Source organism: Aquila chrysaetos, chromosome 22 (genome assembly GCF_900496995.4).
Source record: "Aquila chrysaetos chrysaetos chromosome 22, bAquChr1.4, whole genome shotgun sequence".
Taxonomy (NCBI): domain Eukaryota; kingdom Metazoa; phylum Chordata; class Aves; order Accipitriformes; family Accipitridae; genus Aquila; species Aquila chrysaetos.
This window is the reverse complement of record NC_044025.1, coordinates 11,446,017-11,460,289: the sequence shown is the minus strand read 5'-3', so window position 1 is coordinate 11,460,289 and position 14,273 is coordinate 11,446,017. Positions and strand designations below refer to the sequence as shown.

Sequence of the window (14,273 nt, the reverse complement as noted above, 5' to 3'; positions counted from 1 at the left end):
AGAGCAGTCCGAAGTAATATGTTGTGGTATTAATTGCAAACCCTTTTTGCATCTGCCACTTTCAAAGCAGTTTAAAAAGAAAAAAAAAGGAATGGCAAATATGCCAAAAGCAATTATTTATGCACATTCAGCGTTATTTGATCTCGGTCAATTACTACTATGTTCCGAACAAGAGGCTGGAAACGCAAATTTCCCCCTCCTCCCCCCCCCCCCCCCCTTTTTTTTAAGGAGTTCGGGACTAACATTTTCACGTCGTCAAAAGCGATGACGCCTCACTCCACCAGCCAAGGTGTTTAAAAAGAAAACACGCGTTTGAGGGGGAAAGCTGACTCAGTGGCCGCACGCTGCAGGGAAAAAGAGGGGAAAGGGTTTGTCCGCCGAGCGGGACGCGGTGCCGGCCCTGCCCGCAGCAGAGGCCCCGGCACCGCACAGGGCTCCGGGTTTTTCCGGGCTATAAATAAGGTAATAAGTGGTCGGCAATGGCCTCTCGGAAGGTAGCGCCCGCGTCTCTCCTTTCCCCAGGCAAAGGGAACAAGATCTCTCTTTTTTATCTTTTCTTTCTTCTTACTTTTTTTTTTTTTAAACATAGCTTTTCCCTCTGTAAGAGGTGTACGTTTAATTATAAAAGGGCCTTTTTCTGTTGTAATCTGTTTCCAGTTCAATTCCTTTGCTGGATAAATCCCTTAAACGTGTTGTCATTCCTTATTTATTGATTGCAGGTATTTGGGGTTTAATTGAGCAAGTCGGTCGTGGCCCAGGGCAGGAGTGGCGCTACATGAGCAATTAAATCTGATTAGCCCGAGCCCTTTAAGCCCCAGCTGGGTGATTGATAACCGAGACCAACATTCTTCAATTGACTCGCTACATCAAAAAGGAGAAAGGCTTAGAGGAGAAACGCATGGGTCCAACATGAAAAATAGCAAAGGAGCCGAGCAGATTAGATTTGCAAAGGAGCTGAGCTAACGGCGAAGGGAGCAGGGAGAACAGTCCTGGTCAGCCCATAAAATAAATCCGTAAGTGTCTCCTCCTTTAAAACTCAGCCAAGGCTGCCTTTTTTTTTTTTTTAAGAGGGTAAAGTGACCCGAGCTGGAGCAGGAATGGGCAAAAGCGGCGGAGCTTGGATTTTAACACCCCTCAGCCCTCGGAGCTGAGCTCCATCCATAAAGCTGTCGTCTGTTTGTTAGTGTGTTTGTCTGCTCCGTCATTACACTTTTTGCCCGGTAGTTTAAGAAAATAAACTAGCCGGGAGAACAGGAGTGAGTAACCCCCATTTATCAAGCTGATGGATGTCCCCTGTCTCCCTTCGGGGGGGGCAGTGGCCCGCCGCGGGGAGAGGGGTGTCCCTGCCCGCAGCATCCCCCTGCCCCTGCACCCGGGGGAGGTGGTACCCGCCGGGCGCTCCGGCACAGGGGCACTCCGGAGATTTGGGGGACAGGGATGCTCCGAGGTTCAAGTCACCGCCTTGGGAGACGTCGCAGTGCTGCTGCTCTTCTCAGCCGCTGAGCTGGCGAGTGCTCCATCAAGAGCATTAGCCCTGTTAAGTTCTCGGGAGCAGCTACGGAGAAGCACACACCCCCCCCCCCCCCCCAGGACACACACACGCCCCCCGAAGCAGCCTGGTTTTCTGTCTGACACCAGAAACGAGAGGGCGTGGGAGGGGGGTGCGGGCAGCTCCGGGATCCGCCGAGCCTCCGCCGTGCCAGACCTCCGGGATCCCGCCTTACGCGCGGAGCCACCGCGCCGGCACCGCCCGCCTCATCCTAAATTACAGCGAAAGCGACTCGACGGGAGAAATCAAAGCGCGGGGGGGGGGGGAACCTCGGCGGGGGGACACGGACACGGAGGACACGACGACAGGGGGGACCCCGGGGGCAGCGCCCCGGGCTGGGGCGGGCGCCGGTGCCTCGGCGGGGCGCGGGGTGCCACCCCCGGCGGGGGTACCGCGGGGCCGGGGAGGCTCCGAGGGCGCTCCCCTCCTGCCTGCCGACTTCTCCCTCGGATGCAAACAGCTTGAAAGCAGCAGAAATCACCGGGGAGGGGAGGAGGACGTCAGCAGGAGCTGGACTTCTAAAAACCGTTCCGCCCCATAGGCTTTAATATTAAAAACCCCCTAGGAGTCTCAGACACTGTATTAATTAGTGCAACCACCCATGAAAAGTTGGGTTTGGAACAGCATTCTTTGCCCTGTGTGAAACAGCAACCCTAATAAACAATTGTTAACTTGGCCTATTGCCTCTGGTAAATTACACAGCATTAAAAAATAATGCTTTTCATATTAGGCAGTAATTAAAGGTTGGGACAGCTTTAAAACAAGAGGGGGAGGGGGAGGAATCAAAGAAAATATAAAAATGTTCTTTCAAGAGTTATGGGAGGCTAATAAAGTATGTCTGTTATAGTGCACCACTTTGCCCCCAGCTACAGCCAAACTGGAGCCACTGCAATTGCCTCTCAATAAGATAATGATATTCCTTTCTCTGCTATTAAAAGGCTCCCAGTGCAAACTTAAAATGATTTATTTAATTTAAGAAATTATGAGGTGTAACTTCAAAGCGTAAGCCGTTAGTAATGGAAAACACCAGGTTGTTTAAAATTATAATAATAATTGTTTGGAATACAGTGACATCAAAGTGCTTTCATCACCAAATAAAATATAGCACAGACCCCCAAATCCAGTGGAGTTTATTGAGTAGACATTTTTTGGTGTGTTTTTATTATTTCCTTATCAAGAGACATTATTTTAGCAGCTCCTTTTCTCAGCTTTGATGTTTTGACAGTCTTAAATTAATTTTATTGCATTTTTTTGGCTCGGAGATGGGAGATTATTCTGACTGCTTATTTTTCATTATGACTTTTTTGTTTTCAAGAACCGGTTTGTTATTTAACACAGCACCTTGATAAGCGCAGTTGAAATGAATTGGCCATTACAGGTCATTAAAAAGCAAAGAATTCTGTTTTCAAGCAATCCATTACACGTCTGGGAAAATATTCCTACTTAAAACAAACTTTGGGTTGAAGGCTGGCATAATCAGTTTAATAAAACGGGTAGCGCATACTTTTAAGGAACATGGTTTTTTCTTTACGAGATTCTTGCTTATTCAAAACACAGCAATCTAAGAAATACATATACAGAACATTTTGCCAAAAAAGACCTGCCTTTACAGTAAGACTATCACAGAATGTTTTTAATTTCCTTGAACAGTGTTATAAAACATTAATCGTACATACATTGCTTGAGACTTTTCCTTCCCAAGCAAAGCAGAATTATTCCAATCCCCTTTAAAAAAAAAATGGTAGCATTTTAAAATATACTGCAGTTGCAGCTTTATAGACCGGTATTTCCACTAAAACAGCAGGGACAGAATTGCTCTGGTGTTAAAAGACTGAAATATAATGGATGGAAAGATTTTTATTCCTTTCGTGCAACTAGTTGGGAACTGCTGGTAGCACCCGCCAAATGCCTTATGGATTACGGTGGGAAACACACATCGAGGGACTAAGGGAGTCAAGCCCAACCCAAACCAAAAAAGCTCGACAAGACAAGACCCCGAAGTCACCCCCTCTCCGCGGTGGTGTCCGGCACCGAAAGGGAGCGTGAACCGTGCAGCGGTTCGTCCCCAGGTTTCCCAGTGCGGGGGTGAGCTATGCAGTTTCCCTGAGACCCCTGATGCTTTTTATTGGAAAAAATATCCCCCCTGCTCTGGAAGGGAAAAAAATCGGAATAACCGCTTTGGTTTTATTTTGCGAGAGAGACTTCCTACGCAAAGAACGTGGGCACTGCCGAAAGCAGGTTAACTTCGAGAAGTGACCCCCGGAAAAAGTTTTTTTAAATCTCCCTGGTGGTTATTGATCGTAGGCACGAGAGAAATCCAGTCACACCGCGGGGGAGTGTTGTTCTTTGTGTGTTTGTGGAGATTTTTTTGTCCCGTTTAATGATTTTTTTTTTTTTTTTCACTACAGAGATACACGTTGGTCCGCGGGGATAACAACCGGGGATAAATAGAAGGGGGAGATACACTTTGGAGAAAGCAAAATGATAACTTCCCTTTCTGAACAGCCCTGGGGTCGGCGGGAGCTGGATCCACCGCAGCTGCTCCGCGGACTCTCTGGCTACTTGCGCGGGAGCTGCGCGCAGCCGGGGCACGAGTGCGTGGCTTGGAGCCTCCGCCCGCACCCCTGGGGGGGGGACACCGGGTGGGGTGGGCGCTTTCCGGGCGGGTGGGTCGTCCTTTGTCATCCACCCCCTCCTGCCCTCCGTGGGCTCCCCTCCTCCTGCCGTATGTGCCCAGCACTCCCCCCCCCCCCCAAAATCCTGCAAAGCTCCGGGTGTGCGCAAATCGGCCATTCGGGTGCCTATGGCATCGGTGTGGCGAGACGCACAGACACTATATGGCAATCCGCAACGTACAGCTCGCCGCTATAGCGATGTATGTGCGCGCACACCCAGGCGCGTACCCGCACGGTGTACGAGTGCGTGTAAACCCCCCGGCGCGGGGGTGCCCACGCCAAGAAGACCGCGCAGGGGCTGGGAGCCGGGGGAGGGATGCTGGTGCGGGACTCCGCTTGCCACCCGCATCTGCCCGGCCTGGAGGTTAGCTGCTCCCCCCACCCCGGACCCCCCTCCCGGGCTGGGATCCGCGGAGCAGGTGTCGGCTCCTGCGCGGAACACCCCCCCCCCGGCGGCGCGGAGCGCTCCCCCCGTGCCGGGAGCCGGTGTCCGGCCGGGAGCGGCTCCATCCCCGCCGGTACAGCCCTTGAGGGGCCGGGGTCCTCCCGGGTCGCCTCCGCCGAGCTGGGTGCCCGCTGCCCCCGGCCTCGCAGCGAGGCTCCCGGCGGAGATCAAACCCCTGCGCTTTCGGGCACGCCGGCTCACGGCCGCGCCGCAGCCAGCGAGTTTTCCTCCTTGCCCATAAAATGCAGGAATTCCGGGCTTTGACAAGGCAACGTGACAACATGAAATGCAGGCTCCGAGCGCCCGTGGCTTTAGGTAATGAACGCCCGGCCGTAGCGAGTCAGAAAGCCCATTCCTAACTGTTTATGTCAACAAATCCATACGTCGTGAATTAAGGTCCCGGGAGAGCTGCGCTGTGCCCGGCTGGCCTGAGCCGCCGTTCAGCAAGTCGGGATTTTAAGGATCGGGATAATTTATCGCGTTGTTTTTAATGTTTATTATTTATTGCTCTAATTATTTTTCACTTTCTATTGGGAATTTAAAATATATAGATGTACCTGGAACAGATGCCAACTCCTTTCAGTCTCACTCAACTTCTAATCATCGCATCTGCTTTGTGTCAGAAAATACTTTGGGAACAATTTAACTTTGCATTAAAATAACTAATTAAAGCCACACCTCCACAGCCTCTTGCGAAAGTGGAGGAGGAATTTCAGTAAGTGCATCGCTTTTAATGGTAGCATTCTGATTTCCCTGCCTTGCTGTAATTTATTCAGTTACAGATCTGCCTGCGGGGCAGCTCCCATTAGGCCGATGATGAAGTCTCATGAGTAAAGCTTGACACCTCCCTCCTAATAAAATATAATACTCAATTAACTCGGCCTTTCTGAAGGCTTTAATTGGAACAAGTTAATAATGGGCGCAGGGTGAATTGTCATGCCATCCGCAAGCTCGGGGAAAGGTGTCACGGATCCGTCCTGCCTTTCTCATAGCAGAGGTTGTAACCGAGATTTGGAAGCTTTTCCTTCAACACCCTTGTGTTCCGCAATAAATCTGTATCCATTTAAGGATCTATCATAACACACACAAAGCTCCCGCGCTCAAAGAATTTCCAGCGAAAAGATTTAGCCGTAATCCCTGACACAGCTGATTTATACTGAAGGTTAAAAAATACCGCTGGTTTATTTATAACCGGCCCGGCCCAGCTAAGAAAGCACTCGGGACAATCGGACGGGGAAGGATAGGGCCGAGGGGGGCTTCACCCTGCCCTGGAGTTAGGGGGATAATACTTCAGAAAGAGAGAGCCCGAGAAAGAAGCGGTTGTCTCCGGTTTTTATGCGGCAGTAAATGCTAATTTGAAAAGTCTGCATGGAGATTAGATTCCCCCAGCTTTGTTCCCTACAGTTGCGAAGCGGGAAGGTTAACAGGGTTGGGGTTTTTTTTTCGGAGGCGGGAGGGGGGTGAGCAGGGCGGGATCCGCGCTGCCCCGAGCTCCCCGAGTCCTTAAGCCAGCCCGCAGCCCCCTCCTCCCAGCCCAGGTCGGGGGGTGTTTTCGCCCCCCCTGCCCTTTCCCTTCTCGCACGGCCGAGGCCCGATCCGGCCGGGTGCTGAGCATCGCTCTCCCGGCCCGCACGGAGGCAGGCGGGCAGCGAGGCTGGGGGTCGGGGCTGGGGCTGGGGCTGGGGGGACGGCCGGCGCCCTCCCGGGCTCTGCCCGCCCCGCCGGGCAGCGCTGCCGAGGTGGTGCCCACCGGCGTGGGCAGGGAGAGCGATCCGCCTTCGGGAGAGCTGCGAGGCTGGGGCGAGCGCTGGAGCGAGGGAAAGCTCTCCTCGGCGCAGCTGAGAGCGTAGCCGAGCTAAATCGCCCGGCGGTTTCGACAGGGGAAAATCCACCTTTTTCTCCAGCTGGGTTTCCAGAGGTCACTCCTAATCCGAATAAGGCTCCTACAACAAAATTTACATTGGGCCAGCATGGCACTGGGGTGTAACGTGGTAAACTACCCCTGACCTCCCGAGTACCCCTCTTACCTGAGCAAACCCGACCCCCCCTCGCCAGAAAGGCCAGGGACGGGTGGTCCAGCATCTGCTCTCTGGGCAGCACATGAGTGTGGCCCCTGAAGGAGGCCTGAAAACTATGGGACAGGCTGACAGCACATGGGAGCCCTGAAATGCAACCGTACCGAAGTATTGCAGGTTCCCTGCCAGGTCTTACCTGTACAAAATTACCCCCAACTACTGTGGGGGTCGAGACTAGCCTCCCACTAAAGCACAGATTTGAGGTCGATGGAAAGGCAAGTCGGAGGGAGAGTCCTGAGCAAAAGAGAAAGGCACACGAAGTAAGGAGTGATGGAAACATCACCAGAGCATGATGTTGTAAAGAACAGAGGCGCCTAAAAGCGGTTGTTAAAAACAAGGAAACCTCATAAAAGGTTTGGCTTTCGACTTTGAATTGTTGACTTGCAATTCACCTTCATGTGCTGCAAATTTGGCTTTAACTCAGATTCAGAAAGGGGAAATAATCATAAAGGCAACCCAAACATTCCTTTGAACTTGACCCAGCGGTGCAAAACACACACGGAGAGAAAATACTTTTTAAAGAACTCCAAACACTCACAGACCCACACGCGATTAAACATGTTTTTTCTTTTTTAATTTAATTCGAAATAAGAGATAAGAAATAATAAATCTTCAATAAAATATATAAAATTGTACAAGGCATCCCTTTCAAAGGGACTTTCCTATAATGGAAGATCAGGGGTGAGGGGAAGGGAGAGGGGAAGTTCATCTATAGTGGGTCCCAGGCGGCGACAGCGACTGGGTCAAAACAAACCAAAACCAGCAAAACCTTGTGGCTTTTTTTTCTTTCGTTTTTCTGCTTTTTTTTTTTTGTTTGTTTCTTTTTTCTTCCATGACAACATGCTAAGAAAATAAATCCAGGAGAAGCTCTGCCTTCAGTGCTCCACAGCCTTTGGAGTAACTTTCTCACAAAGTTTAGCAAGAGTAATACACATAATACAATAGTTACAAGGAGAAGCCTGGGGAAGATACTGCCAGCGCTCGGAGAGCTCCCACGGGGACAGACAGGTTACGCAGTCTCTTGGCACCCCACCGTCCTACTAGTAGGGTTGTTTGTGATACCTGGATCTCTCTTAAGAAGGGCTTGAAGCATGAGTCACTTATATTGGCATCCTTAGCAAGGAAAGGAGAGGAAGACTCGGGGGGTTCTTCTCTTTGATACAGACTGTTGCAAATACTAATAAAAAACCCCAAACATCTCCCAGAAGTGTTCAACAATCCTTTGCTCACCACCACTGTGGAAACAACCCACGTCTTCTCTCCCCAGTAAGCTTCCTTCCCTCTCTCCTGGTTTTCAAAGAGCATTGCAGAGCCAAGATTACCTGGCTGTAGCCAAAAATTTCTAAGCATGCCAATAGGAAGAGATAAAGACCAGACTGCCTAATAACCCTCCCTTGCACTTTACCTCCCCTCACAGTGCTTTACAAATGCTGAAGCTATTTATACAGATAAAGGCATTACAGGAGCCAATGGTGGATAAAGCTGTGCTCTACATTTAGGGGCCATGATGCTCATCTTGTTGCAAACATCTGTCGAGGCTTGGGATGCAGAAATTTTCCCTACCCCCAGAAATGCAGGAACTTGCTGGCTCTGAACTTCGCTCAGACTCTACTGGGTCTAGTTTCTATTTACACGGTGTCTCTAGCTAAGGGCTCTGCTTTCTTTAAAAAAAAAAACCAAACCAAACAACAAATCCTTGATTATACCTTTTTATTTCCCTCCCCCCTGCCCCCATATTAAGTGATGGCAACTTCAAGTGTGGGTTTAGGGCATGCACCCTTCTTACTTTAAACATGTGTTGGGCCCCATCAGGAAGGCATCGGGAAATCTCTGCCTCCATAAGATGAGATTGCTTTTTCACCCGTTCGTTTTTATTCTAGTTTTACGTGCACTGTATAAAAACCCTACATTTGCTCAAATGTTTTTTCTTTTTTTTTTTTTTGTTTGTTTTTACATATTTTTTTTCTTTGAGGATCAGACTCTGAGCGCTCAGAGCACTCTCAGAAGACACCCAACCCATAGCATACAGGATGCCTTGATTTGCTAATGCAAACTCCCGTACACTCAGGATGGCAGATAGAAGCGTGCAGAAAGAACGGCCAGTACTTGTTGGGGTACTGCCTTCTCAGGGTTGGACATGATCCACCAGGAAGTCTGTCTCACTGTCGCTTTGTCTTTCTGATCTTCTTAGGATAAGTGGTACATGCTATATCCAACGGGAGTAGCATAGAGTCCAACGGGCGGGATAGGAAGCACAGGTCTGTGAAAAGGGTAGGATGTTCCATACAGTGAGGCAGCCTGGATGGGAGAGTTGATGGGGAAAGGGAGGCTGAACCCCGACGGCAACATGGGCTTCGCTGCCATTTTGAGCTTCTCTAGCTCAGCCTCCTGCAGTCTCTTGGCCTTGGCCCTCCGATTCTGGAACCAGATTTTGACCTGGGTCTCTGTGAGGTTGAGGGAGCTGGAGAACTCGGCTCTCTCGGCGATGGACAGATACTGCTTCTGGCGGAACTTGCGCTCCAGAGCCAGCAGCTGGGAAGTGGTGAATGGGGTTCGGGGCTTCCTATTCGTCTTGTGCTTCCTCAGGGTGCAGGCAGTGGGGCTCAGGTGTCCTGCAAGGAAGCGAAAGGCCGGTTATCACAAAAGCAGGGAGACCTGGGTGCTCTGGAGAAATGCTGTGCTTGAGAGGGCTGGGGCAGGAGAGAGGGGTATGTGAAGGGAGCGTCCCGCCAGGTGATACCCTCAAAACAGGGGATCCTTTTGCAAGTGGCTCTGGAAATCTTTTTCTGGCTAAACTTATGTTTGCAGGACTTCAGCAGATGTCCTGGGAAGTGAAATTTTGCCTCAGTGATTTCAAAAGGACAGCTTGTAGGCAAAGAGGGCACAAAGAATTCACAGACACACACAGCAGATCGCTTTCGGAGTCACGTCATAGGGGTCTAGAGCACACAAACCAGCTGTCTTGGTAGCTGCAGAACTGGAGGAGTAACTCCAGCAAAGCGCAGGACAAACATATACGCAAAAGCAGGAGATTCATGAAAGGACAGTGGTTCAAGAGACAAGCCCAGCCCAGCCCCGCTCCAGGATTTCTCCACCAAGAGCAACAAGTCAACCCTATCTTTTTTCTGACAGCTGAAGAAGTGGGTCTGATAATTTTTCTGGTTTAGATAACTGGGGCGTTTTTCTTGCTATTTCTTCTTCAAGAGCAAGTTTTTCATCTGCTTAATAACTTTTCTTTTCATGGAGTATTTTCTGGTTTTCAACAAATATCAGAAAAAGAAGAAAGCAGTGCACTTTTCATTCAACATTTAGCTTTTATGACATTTGCCAATTAAAAAAAAACCACATAGCTGCAGCATCTGTAGTTAATACAAGTCAGGAAACCTACTACCTTTTGGGTTTGCCTTATAACCCCAGCCAGGTTAGGCACATGTGCCCGGGATGGCCCATCGGTGACTTGTCTTTAGATTCATTTTGCATTTCACTAATAATTTTGCAATCTAAAGAATGATTAAAAAGCGTGCGGTTGACTTAAAAAGCTTAGCAATTTGGGTCTGTTTCGGATCAGTCCCGGGGCACATGACAAGCCACCCTAGCTCCTCAGCTTGATACATGAAATGACACACAGTCTGCTCTTAAGAGGCTGCTAAATTACGTACATGCTGTAGTGTCTGGTTCAAATGCTTGTTAGTATTTGCACACCGTGTTTTCTGGACCCCTTTCACTTTCCTCTTTTATTTTTTTTAAAATAAACTGGACCACAGAGCTGTTTAAGTGCATATCATGCAATTAAAAAATCCCACGAGGAAAGTGTTAGAAAGATCAGAAAGGAGAGGGAGAAAACAGCTACAGCAGAAAAAGTTAAACTTCTCTTCTAACACTTCTTCTAGATACTGAAAGTGAAAAATAAAGCCCTCTTAGAAAACAACTTGTCAAATACCTTCTTATGATCGCACGAGGGCATTTTAATAATTAAGGTGCTCACCGTGACATTTGGTTCACTCCTAAAACTGCACCAAACCCAAACTACACTAAACCGACCCTAAATTCACTACCGCTCACCGCTTTATTCCAGTCCCTCTTTTTAAACGCAACCTATTTCTTTTCTCAAAGGGAAGCTCTCCAAAGACCCCGCTAAAACGGGGCTCCTTCGGGGGGGGGGGGGGGGGGGCTTTACAAGGGCGACCGTCTCTCCGGGGATCGCTCCCCGTCCCAGCGCCTTCCCCGGCTTTCGGGTTAGCCCGACCCGTCCCGACTTCTGCTACGCAGGGGGGAAACCGCGAAAACATGCTTTTAAATTAAATCCCGGACAAATATTTCCTCCGGAATACACCCAAGAGTTCACGGGCTTCTTCCCTCACCGTCCCCCAAGTGACTGCCAAACTCTGATAAGAAGCAGGGACCGTCGCCACCCCAGACCCTGTAATTGCGTTTATCCCGTGTCAGTCCTCAAGCACTCGCTGCAGTGATTTGTTTCGCTGTTTTTTTCTGTTTATCCTCCGTTTTCTGGCCAATGTCGGACAAAAAAAAAAATCATCACTTGGAGACGGTTCCCTCTCCGTGTTGCTCAAAAAATCTGACTTTTACGGCTCTTTCCCAGTTCATCCCACCCGTAATATTAATAATAATAAATCGAGGAGCTGCTTCTAATGTCAAAACCCTCCACGGACAGACGGGCTTCTTGTGGGAGAACCGGTCATTGCCTCCTGCTGTCACACCGGCTCCGAGGGGGCCGAGAGCCGGGTGGTGGGAAATCTGGAAGATGATCGAGGGCGAAGGACCTTCCCTTCCCTGATCATAATTTTTCGCCCCAAATCCCGCTGAAATCACCGCACCTGAACTTCCTAGCTATTGAAGTCCTTTACAAAGCTATTTTTGCAGATCTCACGAAACGCCGATTTTAGTAGAGAAAGAGGAGGAATTTCGAAGGGGAAAAAAAAAAAAAGTATCGGAAGAAGATTAGGCCTTGTCTAAGTCTGGGGTTTAGGGCAGTTTTAGAGAAGGGCATCCGGGTAGGAGCACACGCTTCTTTTCACGCTTTTCCAGTGTACTTGAGGGTACATGAAAATCGCAAACCGGAGCTAAGCAGGGAATGACACGGGAGGGCTGCTTTCCTCCTGGCCCCTCTGCCGGGCCCTCTCGCAGCACGTTAGAAATCAAATTAATTCGGGGTTATGGCAAAGGAAAGGAAGCGACTGAAAGCCCAATCGAAATGATTGTCCAAAAAAAAAAAAAAAAGAGAGGAACTATAATAACACTAAACTTCTTTCTTGCAATATTAGATTACAGGAGCAAATTCTGCAAGACTGTCCGGTTCAACAGTTCGCATCTGTAGAGTCACTAACATAAGTAAAGCAGAGCATTTAATTTACATCAGTCAAGGTAGGGATGCGTGGAGGAGAGCGGATCGATCTGCTAATACAGGTGTACAGCCGCCACGGCTCTTGGCGACGGGAAGGCAGAAAGCCGAGCACTGCCGGGCTACGTTTTTCACCTTTTCCTGAAGGTAGTTTTGGTGTTTTTTATTTTTTAAAAGCAATTGATTTTTTTTTTTTTTTTAAAGGGAATCTCACCGAAAGCGAAATGCAATTCAGCGCAGGCACAGCAGCGAGGCTGGAAGAGCAAAAGGGTTTAAGAAGTGACCTGTCACCTCCGGATCGCGTGTCCCTAAGGCGGTGGGGACGGGGTCGGGAGAGATCGCAGGGGCTAAAGAGGTCAGGGCCAGCTCGGGGAACCTCGCCAGGCTGCATGCAACGAGGGAGAGAGAAACAAACACGGTGCAAACACCGGAGAGACCGCGGCGGGAGTCAGCGCGCAGAAAGCGCGCAAGCCTGGAAGGGACAATTCCCGACTTTAAGAGATTGCTTTGCAACGCGTGGTGTAAGGGAGAAGGAAACGGGGAGAATTTCCAGTTCTCGTTGCAACGGGATAACATAAAGGGACGAACCGGCAGCCGGTGAGCCGTGTGCCGGGAAAGGGAGCTAGACCGTGGTAGCTCCTGATCCGCCTATGGTTTTAAAAGCACGATGTATTTATATACATAGGTATCATTATATATATAAACACACAGCTGTGTAACCCTAAAGATAAGATATACGTGAAGAAATAGGCAACATACGCACGAGACTCTCACGCACGCAGACATAAACACACACGCAAAGGATTCCCGTGCCTATGTCTCTACCTAGCGCGCTCCCGCGCATCCCGGCGCCCGGGGAGCCGCGCAGCCCGGCGGCCGGGGCCGGCAGCCCGGGACCGGAGCGCTGCCCGCCTGCCCTCGCTCCCCGGCCGGCGGCGGCTCCCGCGCAGCCCCGCGCAGCCCTCCGCCGCTTCCCCGGCCACTCACTTGGCGGAGGGGAATATCTCCCGGCCTCTTGGATCCAGGACGTGCCGTCCTCCGAGTTCTCCGATTTGACGGACGCCGTGTCGAAGGTTTTTGTAAGCGCCCCGGGGGGGCTGTGCGCGTCCCGGGAGCCGTGGCCCGGCAGCAGCAGGTTCCTGGAGGTGCCCACCGCCGCCCCGTCGGCGCTGCCCCCCGCCGCGGCCAGCGGCAGCTCTTTGGGGGGTTTCTTGTCGGACATGAGGGCTTCCACGCTGAACGGCAAGCTGGACACCTTGACTTTGTGGTGTTCCTCGGCGCCGGCCGCCGGGCCCTCCTCGTCGGAGGAGAAAACCTCCTTCGCCTTGGAAGGAGAAGCCATCGCGGGAGCGGAGGGAGGCTGGAGCGGGGCCGCCCGGGGAAGCTGCGCTGCGCCTCTGCCCGGCCCTGCGCGGGGACTGCGCGAGTGAGGCGCCGCGGAGCCGCCCCCCTCTTTTCCCCCTCTGGGGGCTCCCCGGCTCTTTCCTCCTTTGGGAAGTGGAGTAAACGCCCCGCGGGCCAATCAGGGCCCGCGCTGGGGGCTGACGTCGGGGGGTGACTCATGCCATTGGCTCGGGAGCGGGAGGGCGGGGAGAAACTTTTTTTTTTTTTTTTTTTTTTTTTGCGGGGCTTATTTTGTTTGGGGTGTTCCCCCTCCCCCCGTCCCCTCCGAAATGAATTAGGAGTTAATGACACGGGCAGCCAGCGGAGCTGTGCTATTAAGGAGCCGTCCAGGGCTATAATCATCCCAAAGCAAGAAAAAAAAGCCGCCGGGGTAATTAAGGCTGATGATTAGGCGAAGAGGAAACTTTAGAAGATCGCGGCTCTGCCTCCTCTCGCCGCCGGCCCGGCTCCTCCCGCCCCCCCCCGGTCCCCCCAGCCGCTCCCCGGCCGCCCCGTCGGGTACCGCCGCGCCCCAGCCCCGCCGGACCCCCGCAATCCCCCCGGTCTGCCCGGCCCCGGCCGGGTCTCCTAGAAATGAGGTGTTTTTCCGAGGGCAAGGGGTTTGGGGGGGCGGGATGCTGGACCCTCGCCCAGCGAAACGCCCCCACGGAGAAACGCGGACGCCTGTTCCGCGCCGCTCGTTTTTCATCCCAAAAGGGGATTTTTGTTTGCGTTTCCTCGGCAGCAGGACCCAAGTCGGGCAAAACCACTCTGCAGAGGTTAGATC

General features: G+C 51.3%; 1 protein-coding gene across 1 annotated transcript; it reads right to left on the bottom strand.

The window, feature by feature from the left end:
- Positions 1 to 7,296: 7,296 nt before the first annotated feature.
- On the bottom strand, positions 7,297 to 13,543 carry MSX2 (msh homeobox 2). Its single transcript, XM_029998501.1, has 2 exons — positions 13,091 to 13,543; positions 7,297 to 9,356 (listed from the first exon to the last, which is right to left on the bottom strand). The coding sequence occupies exons 1-2, from the start codon at positions 13,443 to 13,445 to the stop codon at positions 8,932 to 8,934; spliced, it is 780 nt and encodes a 259-aa protein (XP_029854361.1). The 5' UTR covers positions 13,446 to 13,543; the 3' UTR covers positions 7,297 to 8,931.
- Between the last annotated feature and the right edge of the window lie 730 nt (positions 13,544 to 14,273).

Bases quoted from the DNA above. Each gene is read 5' to 3' on its own strand.
- MSX2 (XM_029998501.1), bottom strand. From the start codon at position 13,445: ATGGCTTCTCCTTCCAAGGCGAAGGAGGTTTTCTCCTCCGACGAGGAG. The intron at 9,357-13,090 runs GTGAGTGGCCGG...GCTTCCTTGCAG, and splicing joins GAGATATTCCCCTCCGCCAA to GACACCTGAGCCCCACTGCC.